We start from the raw sequence: 21,404 nt of genomic DNA, 5'->3' as shown, positions 1-21,404 counted from the left end.
ATAGGGATCTGTTTTAAAAAGCCACTTACCACTCAGCCAACTAGATTTTAGATAGCTATGTTAGCTGGGACAAATGTTCAGCCGCAAAGTGATGGCTGAAAATTTGCTTAAACTTAGCCAGCCAAATCAAGCCCTCCAGGTTTTTTTTTTGTAACACATTCTTGTTACCCTGCCATGTGCCATATAAATCAAAATAAACTATAACCTACTCACCCCTTTATTTGCAATAGCAGCATCAACAATTTTGCTGATTTTGTTTTTAAAGCTCCATTTTCTGAAAGTGCTACTCATTTTTTCCCATTACTTGAGCTCACATCTCATAAAACTCTCGGAGAAACAGTGTCCCAAGCCTGCATCAAAATTCAATAAAATGGCATAGAGCAAGCTGCTACTTTGAAAAGAAGTGTGCAAAATAGTCTTTAAACTGGTGATTCTGCACTAAACTAAGAATTTGCTGGAAAATGTTTGATATTTCGGGGCAAGGAAAAACACTTCAGGAGGAATAAATCATTTTGAGGTGTATGTACCCTTTAACATAATTCAGAAATTCACCATGAGGTCCATTTATCCATTCCTATATACACAGCTACCTTACATAAAGCTGCTGTACAGACTCCATTAAAACTGTATTTCACAGAAGTACTCAACTGCATAATTTCTGATTAAATAAAGAGTACAGAGTATTTATTTTTATGGTATACGTTTGAAATCACATAAAAATGCCAACCCATATTATATATATTACAAGACAATAATAATACTTTTCATAGCTAAAAGAAATGTAGATTGTATATTAATGCACTTTTTTAATATTCCCAACAAAACTATTGTCACATCTTTAAATCTCACTAATGAGTTTTTGAATAGTAAAATGCACAAGACACTACCAAAATAAATATAAAACGCACATAAATATAAGGGTATAGATCAAGCCTTCTCTGTGGGTGATACATGGCTGTGTAAATACTTGATTCAACCCCAGACTGCATAGCTACAAAAACTACAAACAGTGTAGGCAATGGATAAGCCAAATTACCTTACTAGATTGGATATTGTGAGACTCTCCCACAATTTTATAAGGCAACACCACAAGGAAATAAGATATTTGGTCACAAAATATCTGCCTACAGCTTTAAGGCCGTATGCCCCGCCCTCTATGTACTCCTTCTGGCCTTCATTCTGTGTGACAGAGAAAAGTCATCTAAAAATCACACACATCGCAAAAAAAAAAAGCCCCAAAAAAAGACAAAAATTTCCCACAGCCAGTCTCAAAAACTAACCCAGTTGGGTAGGAAAACTGCCCAACTAGCAACACTGAAACTGAGCGTGAGCCCTCTACATTTATGAAATCAACGCTGCCAGTCCCTTCTGTGGTTCCGACTCCTCCCCACCCTGGCCCGAGTCCCTTTAGGTTCCTGAACCCTCCTCCAGCTCAAGTCCTGCTTTGCTCACGTTGCTCAGATGGACAGCCCGGAGCAGGTTTGCCTTCCTCTCTTCCTCAGTAGAAATGTATTTATGGATAAAGTTTGATTTCTTCAGCCACACAGACTTCTTTGGCCTTTTTTTCTGGTACAGAAATTCCTCCAAAAAACCTCATTTCCTGTTCCTGAATCCATGTCTAGCTTTGACCAGATTCAGCTATTGGTTTCTGTGGTTTCAGTAGGTGCTTATGAGCAATTGTTTGTGCTCACAACACTTGTTTTTTAGCTTCCTTTCCCAAGAAAATAAGATTTACGAGATTGCTAGGTTGGTGTTTCCTAATAACTTTTGTGTTTGATGTCCTAGCTGCACCAGATTTTCAGAACGTGTCAGGGGGAATATGAGGACTGTTTAATAGGAGTGCTGCTTTTTTTTTTCCAGATCCATGCTCAGGCCTGGATTTGCCAGTAAGCACACTAGGCCTGAGCCTGGAATAGCAAAAATCATATTGGCAGCAGGCCTGCTGAAGATTTGTTGCCTCCCAATTGAGCTGAATCTCTCTCAACGGAAAGCATTCTCCCCTCCAACCAAATAGGGAAGAGATAGCAGAGAAAAGAAAAGCCACCCCTCTTCCTAATCCAGCCCCTCCCCTCTTATCATTCAGAACAGGAGGGGAGCCTGGAGCAGACAGAGCAAAGGCGGATTATTTTGTGGAGGTTAGGGTTTGAGAGGATGATCATTGCAGAGTGGGTGGTGAGAGGGGATTGGCTAGGGGGTATGTGGGTGGGTGTGTGTGGTGTGGTTGGGGGGGGGGGGAATGATGGGCAGTGTTTGTATATATGAAAGAGAAGGGATTGGCTCTGGATTTGTGCATGTGCATGTCAGATTGGATGGGAGGTTAGAGAAGGGGAGTTGGAGTCCCAATACCTAGTACATTAAGAGAAATTATATTAATTGGGAGGTTAGCAATATTCCCAAATCAATTTGCTTATGAATAATTTCCCACAGAAGGAGAAATTAAAAAAAAAAAGATATTTCCACGTATACCGCACTCATCTCTCATACCACATGAGAGATGCATAGCGCTGTTTTTTTATCCTGTACATATCACCCTGCACTGTTATATCTTCACACCGTTGTACGTTATCCTGTATATATTTTTCCTGTACCGTTATCTTTAAAAAATCCTATATATTAATGATTCTACCCTGTAAATCTATTATATAATTTCTTAAATAATGTTGTCCCCTTAGTTTATTCCCATTTATTCCAACGAGTTTCTTGTCATATGCCTTTGGCATAATGTCCCTGTTCAATGTACACCGACATGATATCTTTGATGAATGCCGGTATATAAAAACTGTTAAATAACAAATAAATAAATGAGAGATGCCCAGCTTTCTTTATTTTTTTTAGAAAGAAACCTCCAAACCCACCACTAACCAGATCCCCAACTCATCACCCAAGCTGAACGCCACAAGAGCCAACATAAAGGACAGCAATTCCTCAAAAGACCGAACTCCAGCCCTAGTAGAATCTCTAGACCCAAAACATCCTAAACCTTCCCCCTAACCAGAAGCAGAAATGGGTGGGGGAAATCCTGAGACCCGTGTGCTTCTCTAAAGTTCAATCCCCAAACCGATCCACCCATCCAACCCATCCCTCCCCATTTCAAAAAACAATCCCTCCAGCTTCCCCCTCCCCTATAAATGTCCACATGGTTCCATATTGCTGAGTCGCCATCACAATCATCGAGCACTCTTGAGAAGCACCCAGGTGGCTGCCCAATAGAACATCTGTGGTCACTGTTCATCATTTGAGTCCATTCCTCATTCTCAAGGGACTGGCAAGTGATTCCTCCCCTGCACTCCCAAATATTTATTTATTTGTCGAGTTTTATATACCATCATTCGGTATCGCTATCATCACTGTTTACAAGGTTCGATCGGTATAGGACGAGTTACATACAATCAAAGGTGTGGGACCATGTCTAGGTATCTGAAGGACCGATGCCAAGAAAAACCATCCCACAAACATCCCCGTCCACCCACCTCCCACCTGCCTCCACATTTTCAACCCACACCCACCCTCCGACCAATACCTTGATATAGGAGAAGAAGAGAAATAATGCCCGCCCTTAACCCCATTCCAGCATGATATAAAAGAAACTCTGTTGTGATCTCTCATCCCCATAAAGAGCGATGACAACTTAAATCAGAAATAAAAATCACAAGAAAAGGATATCCGTTGTCCAGCCGATTCAGGGTACTGTATCTGGAATCTCTTCTCGAATCTTCTGTAGGAAAGCCTGCACTGTTCATGGACCTAAATAGCATAGTCTTGTCAGCCCGAATCACTCTCAGCCAGGCAGGGTAAAGCATTGTATATGCCAGCCCTCTTTGCTGCAGTTCTCGATTTACCTCCGTATACGTCAGCTGTTTCTGTTTAACTTCTGCAGAGTAGTCCTGAAAGATATAAACTTTCTGCGCCATATATCTCAGTTCTTTTTGCTGTTTGCTTGCCTCCACCACACGTCATTTACCTCCAAACGTTTGCACATGAATAAGCGCTCGTGGTCTCCTATTCTCCTTTGGAGGTGGCACCAAGCCTCTGCGGGCCCGGTCCAGTTTAAGCCTACCGTTTTTGAATGACACATTCAAGAGTGCCAGTAGCCAAGATGATAGAAATTTCACAGCATCTGTGCCCTCAGCCTTTTCCAGAAGACCGATTCTCAAGTTCTCTTCTGTTTCTGTTCTCCAAATCATCTTGCTTTTCCTATGCGCGTTTGTGCATTTCCTTCAGCACCTCCAAGTGCTGCCTCGTGGCAGTCAGCAAAAACTCTTAATTCCTTCATGTGTTCAGTAACGTTATCAAGGCGAGCAGTTGTTTCGCCTGCAGTTGAGACCAGCTGGGTCATAACAGAAGCCTGGAGTTCTGTTCTCCCCCCCCACACACACACATCATGGGCAGCAAATTCTTGGCTGCTTTATCCTCCATACGAGACTCCAACAAATATACTAGGAACAGAGTTAGGGTTCTGCAAAAAATGCAGGATCGGGAGAGCAGCGGAGATCGTCTGCTCAGCTTAGATGAATCACTTGATTTCCCCCCTCCCCCCTTTCTCTTTCATTCTTGTGTGGCTTAGCGAAAAAGCTAGAAAGTGTAATAGATTGATTGAGGTGAAAAGGGACACTATTTTGGTGGAAATTTTGGATGTGTCTGAAGTATTATCATATCATGGAAGAACTCCAAATATGGAGGAAAATGCAACAAAGCTTGAAGTTCACTTATTCTTCTGGCTGAAGTTGTCACCACCAAAAATAGAACCTTCCAAGTCAGATACTTTAATGATTCCAGTTCCAAAGGTTAAAGTGAAGCTTCATTAGTGTTGTTAAAACTACATTTATGTCTCACGGCACTGGAAGTTTCTGCGGTGGCGGGTGAATTTTTAGAAGTCCCCTCATGAAATGGGGTGTGAGAGCATGGGATGAAATTGGTGGTCTTTCATTCCAATTGTGAGAGGCTGCGAAAGTGCTCACAAGTGTAAAGATTAATTGACTTAGAAATATGTTGAGTATCATTGCCATTTAAAGAAGTAGTTTCGTCCGGTGGATGGCTTCCTCGCTGAAATGAGAATTTCCTGAATCGATTCTGGTAAGCCAAACTGAGTTAATGCTGCGCATTCAACTTCCAAGCTATGAGGTGTAGGGATGCGTATATTAAATGCAGAAGTGATCCTCTCTCTTGGGTTAAGAGGTTTGGGCTTTAGATCAGGGGTTTTGGAGTTCACATTGAAAACTGTATGAGATATGCATACCATGGTTGTCTTGGCCAATCTGGAGTTGTTATAACCATTCTTGCATTGTCTTGTATGCACTTTTGAACTGTTCTGGCAATAAGTGGATTGGGGGAAATATGTAAAGCAGGCCCCTCTATCAAGAGAGAAGAAAAGCATCTTGGCCCTCTCTATTGGAACTGGGATGAATTGAACAAAACCTCTGCAGTTTCCTGTTATATTCTGACGCAAAGAAATGTATCTTTGGATGGCCCCAATGGAGAAAGATGTCGTCGGTTACTTGTTGATTGAGGGACCATTCATGTGGGTGAATGAGTCTGTCAGCCAAGTGACAGACTCAGAATCTTATCCCTGGTATGTTGCTTGCAGGGAGATTGAGTGGTTTTCCACTCAGCCTCAGATGTGAATCGCTTCTCTGCAAAGGACCCATGAACCGGACCCCCCCCCCCCATTGCCATTTGATATTCTGTATGAATCATAACTAATCTATTTTGTAGTATGTAACAGAACATGCATAGTTCATTCCGTTTTGCTCTCAGCTCCAGTAGATTGATCTGGTAGCAACTCTTCTCTCAGGACTATAGTCCTTGCATCTTGTAATGAAGTACATGAGCCTCCCCATCCTTGGGTTGAAGCATCTTTTGTGAGAATCAGCTGATGGAGGGGCACCTGTGGCTAAGATGTTTTGTATTAGCCACTATGCAATGTCTGTTTTCATTGATTCTGGTGGACAGTGGCTGTAGATACTGCAAAAATTGGTGTTTGACTCCACTATAAATGTCACATGTGCAGCAGGTTCGAGGAACAGCATGAATCGCTACTGCCATATGGCCAAGTAATACCAGTAAATGGCATACTATTGAGGAGGATTGTTGATGAATTGATGAAGCTGAGAAGTCAGTTGACATAACAGTAAGGTTCTATCATTGGGAAGAATTGCTTGTGAGCAAATTGTATCTGTTTGGGCTCCTATAAACTGTAGAATCTGTGTCTCTTTGAGTACTGACTTCTCGTAATTTATCAGGAAGCCTAAACTTGAATGGTATCTCTTAAGTTGGAATGTAGGGCCCCCGGCTCCAGGGAAACTATGAGCCAGTCGCCCAAATAGAGGAATATTCTTATCCGATGAACAGGGTGAAGACTCTTGGAGTAGAGGAGAGTCTAAACAGGAGTACTTTGTATTGTTAATGGTGGGATCCTATCTTGAAGCAGAGGTATTCCCAACAAGACTGGTGACTTGTAAAGTGCGTATAAGCATCCTTGAGGTAAAGAGCACATCCAATCTTTGGGCTGGATGAAAGCTAAAATTGGTTTCAGAGATGTCATCTTGAATTTCTCCCTTTGCAGATATTTGACAGATCTGAGGTCCAATATAAGGCAGAGCCCTCCCATTTCTTGGGAATGAAAAAAATACTGTAAATAATACCCTCTGCATAGAAATTCTGGTATTAACTGAATGGCATCTTGAGCCAGTAACTTGCAGGTTTCTGGCTTAAGAGGGGCAGCTGAGAGGGGTCTCCTGGGAGAGCGGCCAGATGGGGAATAGTGGGTCGGTTGAAATCCAGATGGTATCCCTTTTGCACTATGCTCAGAACTCATTGGTCCATTATCTGAGACCTTGCTGACAAATATTGTTGGATTCTGCCACCATCCTGAACTGGCGATCGTGGCAGGTATGGATGAGCGCTGTTTGACATCTTAACTTCTTTTGTTTTTTTCCTGTTAAGAAGATGGGCAGTCCCCTTGGGGCCTCCCCTGTTAGCCTCATTCCCAGGTTGAGGTTTGGCGCTCCCCCCCCCCCACCCCACCGGTGATATCCCTTGGGTCATGCCCCCAGCCCTGGTGAGGGCCGGAGAGGCTGCCTGGTAGGGGACTCTTCCCCCCCCCCCCCCCCCACACACACACAGGGAGGCAGGAAGCCTAAAGGCCTAGTGCTTTGCCCTGATGCCATCTTTCCCCCGCTGCTGGAATTTCAGTGAGTGTAAAAAAAAAAAAAAGTCTTAAAAGGGGACGGAGGCAAACAGGAAGTGTTTGCCTCCGGTACCCGGTGGAACTAAGGGCGTAAGAGGCTCCTCACTCTGGAGCTGCAGTGAGAGAGCTTCAGATGCAGGCCCTTCTGCCGGGGGGGGGGGGGGGGCATGGGTGTTTCTGCAATCAGCTTGCAAGCTCCACAGTCACATCCCATCCTACCTGCAGGACCAAGAGGCTCCTGACCGTGGCAGGTTCCCTCTGCAATACACATCTGCCTGCAGTTGATCCCTGCCCTCTTTCCCCCCCTACCAATGCATGCTCTCCTTCCCCCCTGCCACCAATACACAGGCCCTACAGGCCTCCATTTGTGGAGTTTATGTTGCTTGGTTAGTGGTCCACTGGGTCCAGTAGTGGCCAAAATTGGAAGACTCAGCCAGAATTGAATCGGGGTAGCCTTCATGGTGGATACCCTTAATGACCTCCTCAGGATAGCTTCTTGGACCTTGGCCTCGGAAGTGTTCATAAGGAGGCTGCTCTGGCTCAGGAATTGGGCCACGGATGAGGCCGCAAAAACCTGCCTGGGTAAGCTCCCTTTTAAAGGGGGCCTGCTTTTTGGGAAGGAGCTACATAAACTAGTAAAGGGCCCGGGGGGATTCGGAGCCCCAAAGGCTCCCCGAGAATAAACCAAGGCACAGTGCTAGGCATCAGAGGTGCCAGTGTCTATTGTAGGTGCAAGTTTAGCAGCCCCTCTAGTTAGTGGGCAAGGATACCTAGGAATCAGCCCTTTCGAGGAGCCAGGCACTCCAAGTCTGACTCTGTGGCAGGCCCTAGTCGCCCTTTCCAATGATGCTGGGGGGGGGGGGGGGGTGTGCCTTGAGAGTGGTCCCACACAACCTCATCCACTGGGTACATGAAGTGATCCACATAGGGTATGTACCCACACTGATCAGGTCAGTACTCCAGATATTCATGGCCACTCCCTGCTCATCACCAGACAAGGCGGTAGCTATAGAAACTACCGTAGCCAATATTACAGAGGCTATGAGCAGTTTGTCCTGTCCCATCTGGGGAACAGGGCACTGGAACCTATTCTATCTATTTTGTGGTGCCCAAGAAGGATGACTCCTTCCAGTTTGTACTAGACCTCAAGGAAGTCAGCAAATGCCTCGGGATCCTTCATTTCTGCATCGAAACCCTGCACTCTGTTATAGCAGTGGTAAAGAAAGGGGAGTTTGTCTCTTCCCTAGACTTAGCAGAGCCATAGTTCCACATACTGATAAGGGAATCCCACCAGAACCTCTTATGCATGTATTGGGCAAACATTTCCAGTTTTGAGCCCTTCCCTTTGGCATTGCAACCGCACCGAAGACCTTTACCAAGATATAATGGAGGTGGTAACAACCAGGCTGTGCAAGCAGAGTATTCAAGTCCATCCCTACCTGGATGATTGGCTCATTCAAGCCAAATCTGCCCAGGAAAGCTCCCGGGCCACTTCCTCGGTAGTCCACCTGCTGAAGCGGCTAGGCTGGGTGTTGAATTATGCGAAGAACACCCTAGTGCCCTCTCAGGCCCTGGAATTTCTGGGAGCACTATTCGACACTTAAGTCAGATGGGTGTTTCTCAACTGCAGTAGGCGGGAAAAATTAATTTCCCACACAAGAAGCTTCCAAACCCAGCCCATGCATACGGCCAGGGACTACATGCACCTGTTAAGCCTCATGGCAGCAGCCATAGATCTGGTCCCCTGGGCCAGGTACACATGCACCTCCTTCAAGACTCCCTGGACTCCAGGTGGTCATCTTCCTCAATGGACTTTGAACAGGAGTTACCTCTGCAACATCTAGTAAGGAACATTCTAGTCTGGTGTGCACATCTACCCAGCCTCTTAAGGGGGGTAAGCCTAGCCATGCTAAAATGGATCACACTGATCACAGATGCCAGCACCATAGGCTGGGGAACCCAATGCCGGGGGCGGACAGCCCAATAGCAATGGGACAAGCAGGAAAAGTCCTGGCACATAAACAGATTTGATTTTGCAGGCTTTCAGCCTGCAGTTCAGAGCCTTTTTCCCATCGTTAAAAGGCAGGCCAGTCAAAGTACTCTGAGACAACACCACAGCGGTGGCATATGTAAACCACCAGAGGGGCACCCACAGTCTGTTGCTAGCACGTGAGACTGTGGCAATTTGTGCCTGGTTAGAGCAGAGGCTAAAGAGCCTGATGGCAGTCCACATTGAGAGCTCCTGCAACACTGAGGCGGACTTCCTGAGTAGGAACAAATTAGACCAGGGAGAATGGGAGTTGAGCCAAGAAGCTTTCCTCAGGATTGTGACTAAATGGAGGTAGCCAATGATGGACCTGATGGCGTCCCGACTCAACACGAAGACAACACTTTTCAGCTGAAGAAGGGAGCCAGGCTCCAGCGGGATAGATGCCCTGCTAGTTCCCTGGCCAACCAGAGGCCTACTGTACATGTTTCCCCTGTGGCCGTTGATAATGATACTGGAGAAAATAGAAAACGAAGCATATTTAGCCATCCTGGTGGCTCTGGACTGGCTAAGGAGAGCATGGTACGTGGACTTCCAGAGGTTACTGATAGGTCTGCCCCTGCACCTTCCACAGGGGAAGGGCCTTTTTCAGCAAGGCCCCATACTCCTGGAAGACCTGGCTCCATTCTATCTTATGGCAGGGCCCTTGAAAGGACATGCTTGAGCAGGAAGGGGTATTCCCCCTCAGTCATTTCTACCATGTTGAAAGCTAGGAAGTGGACAACTTCGCTATCCTATATCTGAATATGGCGCATGTTTGAGACATTCTGTTGCAACAATGGGACATCCCTGTGGAAAGCCAGGGTGGAACATATCTTGGAGTTTAGCTCCCTGAGAGTACAGCTTTCAGTGATCTAGTCAAGGGAGCACCATGTTACAGCACACCCGGACATGATGCGTTACCTCAAAGGGGTAAAGCATCTTAAACCACCATTCTGCTCCCTGGTCCCACCTTGGGACCTTAACCTGGTACTTAAGGCCTTGACAGGCCCTTCCTTCAAGCCTCTGAGGCAGGCATCGCTTAAGGACATTTCACTTAAAGCGGTGTTCTTGGTGGCTATCTGTTCAGCTAAGCAGATCTCCGAGATTCAGGTCCTTTCCTGCAGAGATCCATACTTGGTCTTCGCCAAAAGGGCAGTGATCCTCCACCCTGACCCCTTCTTCTTGCCTAAGGCTCTCTCATCCTTTCAACTCAACCAGACTATCAACCTGCCGGTCTTCAAGAAGGCTAATTCAAACAAGGGGGAGGGAGGTGCATTCGCTGGATGTCAGGCGGACATTACTGTGGTATCTCAAAATCACAAACCCATTCAGGAAAACCAACAGACTGTTCATCTTACTTGGTGGCCCATGCAAAGGGAAGGCAGCCTCTAAAGCAACTCTGACCAGATGGATTAAAGAGACAAGTGGCACGTCATGGGCAGAGGTGGCAACGTCATGGGCAGAGGTGTTGAGGTGCCTCTGGAGGAGATTTGCAGGGCGGCCACATGGACGTCCCTGCACTTCTTCACTAAGCACTATAGAGTGGATGTTTGGGCTAGCTCGGATGCCTCCTTCGGGGCAGGGGTTCTAGGTACCGCACTCACGGCCTCCCACCCTGGCGATTGATAGCTTTTGTATATTCCTATGGTGAGGACTGGACTAGCAGAGGGATAAGGAACGCTAAATTATTCTTGCCTGATAATTTGCTTTCCTTGACAATTGCTAGACCAGTTCAGTTCCTGCCCGGTGCAAACGAAGAATAAAAGAGGGCAAAGGGAACACAAGAAAGGAGCTTTCAGAAGAAGGAGGTAATTCTTCTCCTGTGATGTTCCTGTCTCATCTCTCTGCCCCATCCTGGGGGAGCTGGGCAGAAACTTAGCCCCTATCAGCAGCCAGGGGCAAGGGTATCCTCCACCCTTTGGGTTTCTCTTTTTCTGTTTGCCGAGCATGGCTAGATTTCCAGCCCCTATATATGAAGGGGCAAAGCACTTAGAAATCCTTTTTTTTTGTGTGTTATGGAGACAGGGCATGTTATTCTTTATGGTGCACTTACACTGGTCGCTCTGCCTTTTCAGAGGGCTTATGGGTACTCTGCATGGAGGAAGCCAGAACAGACACCAGTTTATCCAAAAGTAATGGGGCAGAGTACCCCAGCCCCAAGTCCTCTGGGGACAACTTCAAGTTTGTTTTTTCGCACTAAAATTCATGGTTTTCTTGGCATTTACCCAAAATAGGGCAGTCCAGCTAAAGAAATCAGCTTTGGCAGAAGGCTACTGGGGACTGCCTTGGGCATGCTTCCCTTACAGGGAAAGTGATATCACAGCAAACAGCTTGGAGGCATGTTCTCTTTCTGCACTAGTTACGGAGGAGGAAAGCCCTATGGTGAGGACTGGTCTAGCAGGTGTCAAGGAAAGCAAGTTATCAGGTAAGAAGAATTTTGTGTTTTTGTTCCTTTTTCTGGATACTATCTCTCTGAGATTGTCACCCAAGCACAGCAAGTCTGCCAACTTCTCGTGAACGTTTTCTCGAACAGTGCTAGCTCTTAGCCAAGCCATCTGGTGGGCTGCAGTCGACGCTGCAGAAGTGTGACCATGGTCTCAAAGGCTTCATATGCTGAACAGAGGAGGTATCTAAGGCCCTCCTCCAAATCATGGAGCAGTTGAGATGTTATCTCTTCCCCTGTGTCAGATTGTATAAAAAGTGAGTTTGTTCAATATCTCTGAGTGTATGCAAAATGTAAAACTGATGTTGCTCTATCCGTGAGACGAGTATCGAGCTCTGGAATACTTTTCGGCTGTAAAGATCTTGTGGTCTTTTCTGAGCTGTGCATTCAAGTGGAGTCTAGATTTTTTTTAGTTTTTTTTTTTTTTTCATTGCTGACTCCACAACAACTGAGGCATGAGGCAGCTGGACTATTCCATACCCAGGAGATTTCTTTAGATGAAATATCAGGACTGCTTTCCAAGCTGCCGGTAAGTTAAAAAAGGGGGACTCCCATGTTTTCAATAGTACTGAATCTAAAATGGCATGGGAATGAAGGGCTGTTGGCAAATAGTGATATCCAGAATTTTTAAGATGCCCAACACTTCTGTACGCAGGTCTGGCTTTTTTTGGTCTGCCACATTCAAGGTGTTACCCAGCTTTTCCACGTACCTGGAGTACATGAGATCCTCCAGTGGAGAGGCGTGCTTGGGAGGTTCTTCAGGAGGGTCAGACAGAATTCCCGTTGATCTGTTTGGTGAGTTTTTCACTGACTTGTCCGATGGAGCCTCTGAATGTGGGGAGGGAAGTAGACTGTGTTCTACTGCATCAAGCAAAGGAGGAAGACTTAATACCAGAGAGTTTGGCTCTCAGGGTTAGGGGAGGACAGCTTCTTAGAGAAGAAGCTGAGGAAGAAAAAGAGCGAACTACTGTGTGAGATGGGGATGACCAATCACGTCCAACAAGGAAACCACTTCTAGATGGCTCAGGAAGTCTGATGCAGCAGAGCCCTTTTCACGGTGCTCTTTCAAAGTCTGTGGTCCTGCCAATGATTTCAGTGCCAGGCACTTCCGATGTCTTGCCCTTCTTGCCAGCAGATCCTGATTGTGATGATGCTTGCGTCGTTTTAAGTGTATGCTGCTGATTATCATGCGCCATTCATTTTGTGACATTGCATCTCGATGCTTCACTCAGTGCATGCTTCATTTTGATGCGTCTTGGTGCTTTGTATGATGCATGCTTCAACGTGTTGCATTTTGCCACATTGTGCACCATATGCTTCAACCAATCGTGTCCCTGTGCCGCATGTTTCAAATGAGTAGTCATTGTGCATCAAGTGCTTTGGAGCAGTAGTTTTCGATGCTTTATGCATCGGAACTCCTGACGGTATGGACTTTGAAATGACCTGCGTCTTAGGGGCGACATGCGTCAACTTTTCCTTAGACATCTTGGCTCCTTTACTTTTAATTTGTTTAGATGCATAAATGATGCATATGGTTTTCCCTTGGGGCCTATTATTGCAGCTTGCCTGTGAAGGTCTGTATGATGTAGTTTAGGCACCGGTGATGATTGCATCGATTGTCTAAATGCCTCAGAGAAGGAGCATAGCTTCCTGACTTTGAGGAATCTCCAATTTTCTGGCTGACTTGGATCCTTCATCACACAGACGGGCAATTTTCTGGACCCTCTGCTGATGAGCAGGAGGGGACACTCATCTACAATCGCATCAGGTTTCCTGATTGTGGTCAGGCCTGAGGGTAGAGATAACAGTAATTATGACCATCGGTGATGGACATAATATGTATGCACTGTCAGTATTTAAATCCAGGAGATTGGACATTGTAGCACTTTTTGGAGTTCACTGAGGCAAAAGAAATTTGAATGTGTAGTGCGGAAAAAAGTATTTGAGGAGATCTAACAGCAGATGATCGTGTGGGAACACCTACTCATGCTCAGAACAGTAATGCTGTGCAAGCTTGGAGACATGACTCCACCTTTGTGCTGTCTGATAACGTCACCCAGAAAGCATATCAAATTCAGCCTGCTTATCGATGGAAAACAGATTTAAAACAAATTGGAGAAAGTAGTTTATTTGCTTAATTTGTGGCTGTAGGATATGGTCAAGGCATCTAGCATATCCGGGTTTGGACAAGTTCTTCAAGGAGAATTCCATAAACTTATTACGTAGCTAGGTAGACTTGGGTGGAAAACCACCTCCTTATCTCTGGGAATGAGCAAGAAGGAATGGAACAGCCTCCCAGTGGAGGTGGTGGAGATAAGGATAGTATCTGAATTCAGGAAAGCATGGGATAATCACAAAGGATCTCTGAAGGAGTAGTAGGAATTGTAGAGCTGAGCAGTTAGTGTGGAAGAGCAGAGTAGGTCAGTCTGGTCTTTTCTGCCATCAGATTTCTTTGTAGTTTCATTTATGCTTTGGTATGTGCTTTATTAGTTTTAACCTAATCGTGGACTCATTATTTCTGACCTATACAAACTACTTCTAAGAAAACATAAGATACATTTGTTATACCTATCTGATAAGAATTGATGCAAGTTAGAATCCATCTGCTACTAGCCCTCATTCTCATTTATTTTTATGTTCATGGGCGCAAGCCTTTTTTTTTTTTTTTTTTTTTTTCCATCTGTTTCTAGGCCTTTGTACTTGTTGCTGACCTTAGGATGTTCTTGTAACAAAGTAGAAAAGCAAAGTTACTCTTTGCACAGCATTAGTTTCAATACTCCTTAGTAGAGGCTTCTGGGGGTTCAGGAGTGCTTGAGGCTACACTACCCAGAGATTTTCCCCTTATCTTATAATTCCTCTCTTACTGTTTCTAGTCTGGTCCTGAAGCTGGGAGCCATGCACCAAGCTTCCTTCTTGAACCTTTTATTGTGGATGCTAAATCTGCCCCTAGGTATCATCCATAACAACCACAGCTCCCTTCCCTTCTAGGAGCTGTAAGCACTGCTTCTGCAACATCTCCAGCTAACCTGAGATGTGGAAGACAAATTAGGGATCAAATTGGAGACCTTCCATACTGCAGTGCACAGCACTGCCACTGGGCCACCAGTCTGGTTATAGGCTGCTCATAATTTGAGGTTTCTTTGCTAATTTGGCTTCTGTGATTTTGCTTAACAGTGTTTTTAACAGTTGATCATGTTTAGAGAGGGAAGCAACAGATTTAAAGGTTTAATTGACTTGTGTGACCAATTAAATCTTATTTCAGTGCTGCTGTTTAGAAATTGTGCTTATTTCCCACAATGTAGTCTAAAGACCAATATATAATCTATAACATGAGTTTATACACAGGGCACTGCTGATATCGGGGTCCCAGACTAATAATCTGCTGCTACTGCTGGTGAAACCTTAACCAAAACACTTCTGCCAGGAGCTTGTCTCCTTGTTGCTAGACACTATACCAGTGTGCCAAGAAATTATAAGGAAGAAATATCCTTTTGCTCTTTTAAAAATAATTAAAATAAAAACTTTTGACTGGCACCTACACTTTCTAAATATTTTCTACTCCTTTTTATGTATATGTATCTTATTCTTTGTTTGTACCTTTTTGATTTTAAATAAAGCATTCAGATGTGTTTTTCTTAAGACCTGTTAAAGATTTAGCATTGGTGTGAATGAATCTTTTTTACATTTTCTTCTCTAGAATCAAGAAGGCTAAATTCATTCCATAGCCAGAGTTAAGATGGACAGCTATTTCAAAGCAGCTGTTTGCGATCTGGATAAACTACTGGATGATTTTGAGCAGAACACAGGTTTGTCATTCCCTTTGAGATTGCTTTGGGTTATGTACCTTTTTAAAAATGTTTTCTATCATAAGGAATGGTGAATAGAACTATGTACAAAGGATCAATGTCCATCTGTCAGTCGACACAATAAATATCCAAAAAAGGATGGAAATTCACCAAATTTAGCATGCAGGATGAAAATTTGAATATCTCAGACAAGCTTGAAAACCAGAAACATCAGATTGGTATTTTCAGAAAAACAAGTCTCCAAAAAAACCCCCATTCCCATTGCTTTCTATGGGAAACTTAGAATGCTGATTAGCGCTCTATTCCAAATGCATCCCCTCCCCCCCCCCCCCCCCCCCCCCCAATCCAATCAGCATTTTGCCACAGAACAACAGAAGCAGAGAGAGACAGGGACCATAACTGAAGCAAGTATGCAAAGGATGCTACATAGAGGTGCTTCCAAAGCACGCACACACTCACACACACCTACTACTCATAGTGCAACTAATATTCCTTTATTCCATTTCTAAAGTGATCCTTGCCTAATGTACATCTATACTAATAAACGAAGCTTGACCGACGTGCCGCAAATGCGCAGTAGAGACCAGCTCTACCGCGCATGTGCGGGCGAGCACGTCGGTCTGAGCCAGCGTCAGAAAAAAAGAAAAAACAATGGCGGCGTGCAGCGGCAGCGGCGGCGGCGTTGGGTGGCGGCGTCCGGTGGTAGCGGCGGCGGGTGGCAGCGGCATGGCGGCATCCAGCGGCGGCGGCGTTGGGTGGTGGCGGCGTCCGGTGGTAGCGGCGGCGGCGGGAGGCAGCGGCGGCGGCGGTGGGTGGCAGCGGCATGGCGGCGTCCGGTGGCGGTGGCGTCCGGTGGCGGCGGGTGGCAGCGGCGGCGGCGGCAGCAAGGGAGGAGAGAGAGAGGGAGGGACTGACAGAGAGAGGGAGGGACTGAGTGAGAGGGGAGGAGAGAGAGGGAGTGGGACTGAGTGAGAGGGAGAGAGGGAGTGGGACTGAGTGAGAGGGAGAGAGGGAGTGGGACTGAGTGAGTGGGAGGGGGAGGGAGTGGGACGGAGGGAGAGGGGGGGACTGAGTGAGGGGGGGAGGGAGATAGAGAGGGAGTGGGACATAGAGGGAGAGAGGGACTGAGGGAGAGAGAGGGAGGGAGTGGGACAGAGGGAAGGAGTGGGACAGAGGGAAGGAGTGGGACAGAGTGAGTGGGACAGAGTGAGAGGGAGGGAGTGGGACAGAGTGAGAGGGGGAGGGAGTGGGACAGAGTGAGAGGGGGAGGGAGTGGGACTGAGGGAGAGTGGGAGGGAGGGAGTGGGACTGAGGGAGAGGGGGAGGGAGTGGGACTGAGGGAGAGTGGGAGGGAGAGAGGGGGGGAGGGAGTGAGAGGAGAGGGAGGAGTGGGTGGGAGGTAGGGGGTGGAGGGGAGAGAGAATGAGGGGGAGGTGAGAGACAGAGGGATGTAGCCCTTTTAACGGCTTAATACGGCGGTGGCAGCGAGGGAGGAGAGAGAGAGAGAGGAGGGACTGACAAGAGAGAGTGAGGGACTGAGTGAGAGGGGAGGAGTAGAGAGGGAGTTGGGAGTGAGTGGGAGGGAGGGAGTGGGACGGAAGGATGGGGGGGGACTGAGTGAGGGGGGAGGGAGATAGAGGGAGAGGGGGGAGGGAGGGACAGGGAAGGAGTGGGACTGAGGGAGAGGGGGGAGGGAGAGAGAGGGAGGGAGTGGGACAGAGGGAAGGAGTGGGACTGAGGGAGAGGGGGAGGGAGTGGGACTGAGGGAGAGTGAGTGGGACTGAGAGAAGGAGGGAGGGAGGGAGTGGGACTGAGGGAGGGTGGGAGAGAGGGGGGGAGGGAGGGAGTGAGACTGAGTGGGAGGGAGGGACTGAGTGGGAGGAGAGGGAGGAGTGGGAGGAGTGGGTTGAGAGGGAGGGAGGTAGGGGGTGGAGGGGAGAGAGAATGAGGGGGGAGGTGAGAGACAGAGGGATGTAGCCCGTTTTAACGGGCTTAACGGCTTGTATATACATAAGAGAGAGTTCCTGCTTTGTGGAGCTTACAGTCTAGACAAGGTGAACATTTATTTATGTATTTTATTTATTTATTTATTTATTATTTATTATTTGTAATAATAATGTTAATTTTAATCCTAAATCGCAGGGCTCGGCATGCGGAAGTTGCACAAATGTGCACCCCTAAATCGTCTTCAGCTCTATCTATAAGTTCTCAGCATTAGCTGTAATTTCTCATGATGTTAGACCTGTTATTTGTACCCTCTTGTTTGATATAATGTTCGATTGTTCGATGTAATTTCCAACTTTGGTTCTATGTAAACCGACGTGATATGTACCAGTACATGAACATCGGTATATAAAAGCTTTTAAATAAAAATAAATAACATACACTCCTATAGACTTGTCTGTTATGTATTTATCGTAAGGAAATGCTTAGCATTTAAAATCAGCTTCAAAAAGGCGAGTTTATAAACTGAATTTTATTACGGCCAGAGAAGGAGCATGGCACACTAATTCAGGAAGTCTATTCCAGACATTATAGCACAACATGATAGAAAGTGCAGATTATGAAGTTGGTTGTGGAGAATCAGGGCAAAGAGAAGAGGGAGTTGATAAACAGTATTCATAAGGAAGAATGTGGGAAGAGAGAAGAGAAGATTGGTAAATGAGGAGCTGCAGAGGAAATGCATTTATAGGAGAGTAAGAGAAGTTTGAACCTTATGCAGATGTAGACAGAGAGCCAATGTAGTGATTTGAGAAAAAAGGGTTAAATGATCATAATGATGTTGAAAAAAGGAGTCTTGCAAACAAATTTTGAGTAGATAGCAGTGCAGAAAGATGGTACAGCGGGAGGCCTTTGAATGCACCACACCCTATACAAACACCCATATCCAGCAGGCACACATGTTCCCAACATATCTACACCTATACATACCCCACCAGAGAGGAAAAATGAATGACACAGCTTTTCAATTCACTTCCCCATGCAACCGCCCCCCTCCAAATGCACACATTTGCCCCAGTCATACCCCTGCAACCACAACTCCCACCTACATATACAACCCTGCCACACATTACCACCCAGCACAGAACCCCCAACAAACACATCCATCCTCTGATTCCTGCGTACACACATTTACACCCCACACATATACATACACTCCCACACATGCAACCCCTCCAAACATATAGGACTTGCACACATACTTGCCCTCACATCAACATCTGCTACCTGCACACACAACCTCTCCACAAAACTCTCAACCACATAACACCCTACCCACCCAAAAATACTCTACACACATACATCACCCCCAGATGCAGCCTAACACATGTCCATCTACACTAAACACAGCCCTATATCCCCATATAAACACCTCTGTTATGCGCGTGTATGTACGTACACACACACATACACACACACATATTCTACCCCACACCCATACATGCCTGTAGATCTATATTGGAAAGCATTCCCAAGGTGATGCCTCTGTATGCTTTTCCTACTTGTTTTTAAGCAGAATGCATGTTCAGTCATAGGGATCAAATATAAACTGGCTCTGTCGTAGTAAACTGGCAAATGTGAAATGATTTATATATCATTAGAAAAATAAGCTGCTGTGCTTTAAGACCCTTTATTTTGCTTCAGACTTACTGTCATAAGTTGGCATGATGGGAGTTACAGGTACAAATAGTAGTAGTAGTAGTATTTTGTAGAATTGGTAATATTACTTTTTGAAATTACTTAGTTATAGATTGCTGATTCCTTTTCTTAAAACTAATTGATTACCATATTAATGCTTTAGTTTCAAAATGCATTAAAATCTTCCCGAAGTGAAACAGAAACGTATCATAGTTATCTAGCTGGATAGGTTGAAAATTGTTCAGAGATTGATCAAATAAACTTTCTTCTGTATGCTTACACTTTCTTTTTTTTTTGTATTGAAACTACCGTATTTTTATTAGGAACCACAGGAAAATCAGTACAAAGTTTGGAGCATTAGACATATCAAATTAGATAACGTGATATTAAGAAACATTCCTTAAATAGTATCAAATCAAAGAAAAACATCAACTGGTTCCATGTTATTCCCCATCAGTACAACACCCATCCCTCCCGTAACCCCTCCCCCCCCCGACCAAACCAATAGGTAGTACAGGTTGTATGTGAGGTAAGATACCAAATTGATAGCGGATAATCAATATGGGAAATATGGAAAAAAGAAATGAGGAAAGTTACAAATAGTATAGGGAATAAAAGAAAAAGGGGTTAGGTGGAAAGAACACGGTGCAACACAACTATATGAGACCAGTAGATAAGTCCATCATGAAGCAGGGCAAGAAATCATAATTAACCAGTCATCCGGGAATGAACAAACATAATGTCACTAGCCCCTGAGCAGGGTTGATCTCTCAAACAATTCAATCACGCACAAATTATGTCTCTGAGTCACCCTGACTCGCAAGCCAGCGACTGTAAGGTTCCCATATTTTCTGGAAGAGAGGAACGTGATCTTGGTGAATCGCTGTGAGTTTATACAGCTGATAATAAGAGTGCAAACTGTGTTGAATGGTAGCCAGCGGGGGAGCGTAATCCCTCTTCCAGTGAAGCGCAATTTCTGTTCTCGTTGCAATGAAGACTTGTAAGACCAGCCGCTGATTGGAACGGCTGACGTCTGGAAGCGGGGTGCCCAATAATGCATGCCAGGGCTCAACGTAGTGGTCAGCGTGAAGAATCTGGGCTACCCAATCAAACACTTCACGCCTTTGAGTGCCTTTGTCCTCACAGCCTCTCCAGCAAGTGTCAGATATGTCGGGAGCAAATTTGTGAAGAGTGACCGGTGTATAATGCCACCGATAAATCATTTTATAGCAATTTTCCTGGAGACCTGTGGAGATCGAACACTTGTAGGCGGCTGTGTAAATCTGTTCCCAATCTTTGTCTTCCAGGGACGTATTGAAGTCCATTTCCCACAAAGTCCTGTGTCTCGCCCGATCCAGTTTTCTGCCATTTATAAGAGCGTAAATTTTGGATATCACTCCTCGGATGGAAGAGGCATTTTTGCATAATGTTTCAAAAAGAGTACCTCTGGTCCTGATAGAGCCCTCCCTCACCCCCTTATGCAAAAAGTGATACACCTTGGTGTACAGAAAGAAATCAATGTTATCCAGAGCATGAGTTTGCCGTAAATATTCTTTAGTTACAATAGCGTCCTGTTTATATACATGCCCCAATGTACAGACACCAGCCTTAAGCCATTGTTGATGAGCCTGGAGCAATCCCGTAGTGGCAGTATAAGGTTAGAAAATATGTGAGTCATCATAGAATAGTGCTCCCTGCCCACCAACAAGGGTTGCCAAATACGCCATACTCTCAGAGTGGTCCTCAAAGCAAAAGTTTCGTATGAAATCTCCCCCCAAGATGACTGGGGCTGCCAAGGGAGGGCATCTATAGGAAATGGCCCTAGGTAAGCTTGTTCCAGTTTAACCCACTGTGGGGTGTCCCTAGTACCATGTAACGCTACCAGAGCCCTCAATTGAGCGGCACCATAGTACCACGTAAGATTCGGTAATTGTATCCCTCCCCTAATCTTAGGCTGAAATAACGTGGCTCTAGTGATCCTAGGGGGGCGGCGCCTCCAGATAGTGTCCCAGCATCTGCTGCCATTTTTTAAGTAATTTAGAGGGTATGAAAAGAGGGATGGTGGTAAAGAAGTATAAAAAACGTGGGAGGACGTTCATTTTAATGATTGCCAGACGACCCAACCAAGAATGGGTATGTTCTAACCATTTATTCAAATCCGCCTGGATAGCATCAGTGAGAGGCTTATAGTTTAGATCGTACAGTGCATCAGTGTGTGAGCCTAACTTAACCCCCAGATATTTGAGTGAAGTTGTGGCCCACTTAAAGGGAAATGCTGTCTGCAAATCAGTGGCTTCAGAG

General features: G+C 45.5%; 1 protein-coding gene across 2 annotated transcripts in view; it reads left to right on the top strand.

Moving 5' to 3' along the window:
- Positions 1 to 21,404, top strand: part of ZFYVE16 (zinc finger FYVE-type containing 16) — a 227,023-nt gene that overhangs the window by 795 nt on the left and 204,824 nt on the right. For both annotated transcript variants that reach the window (XM_029574267.1, XM_029574278.1), the window contains exon 2: positions 15,356 to 15,464. In XM_029574267.1, the coding sequence (XP_029430127.1) occupies positions 15,395 to 15,464 (70 nt within the window). In that variant the 5' untranslated portion in view covers positions 15,356 to 15,394. The remainder of the gene's footprint in view (positions 1 to 15,355; positions 15,465 to 21,404) is intronic.

This window comes from Rhinatrema bivittatum, chromosome 1 (assembly GCF_901001135.1).
Source record: "Rhinatrema bivittatum chromosome 1, aRhiBiv1.1, whole genome shotgun sequence".
Lineage (NCBI taxonomy): Eukaryota > Metazoa > Chordata > Amphibia > Gymnophiona > Rhinatrematidae > Rhinatrema > Rhinatrema bivittatum.
This window is presented reverse-complemented; position numbering and strand designations above follow the sequence as displayed.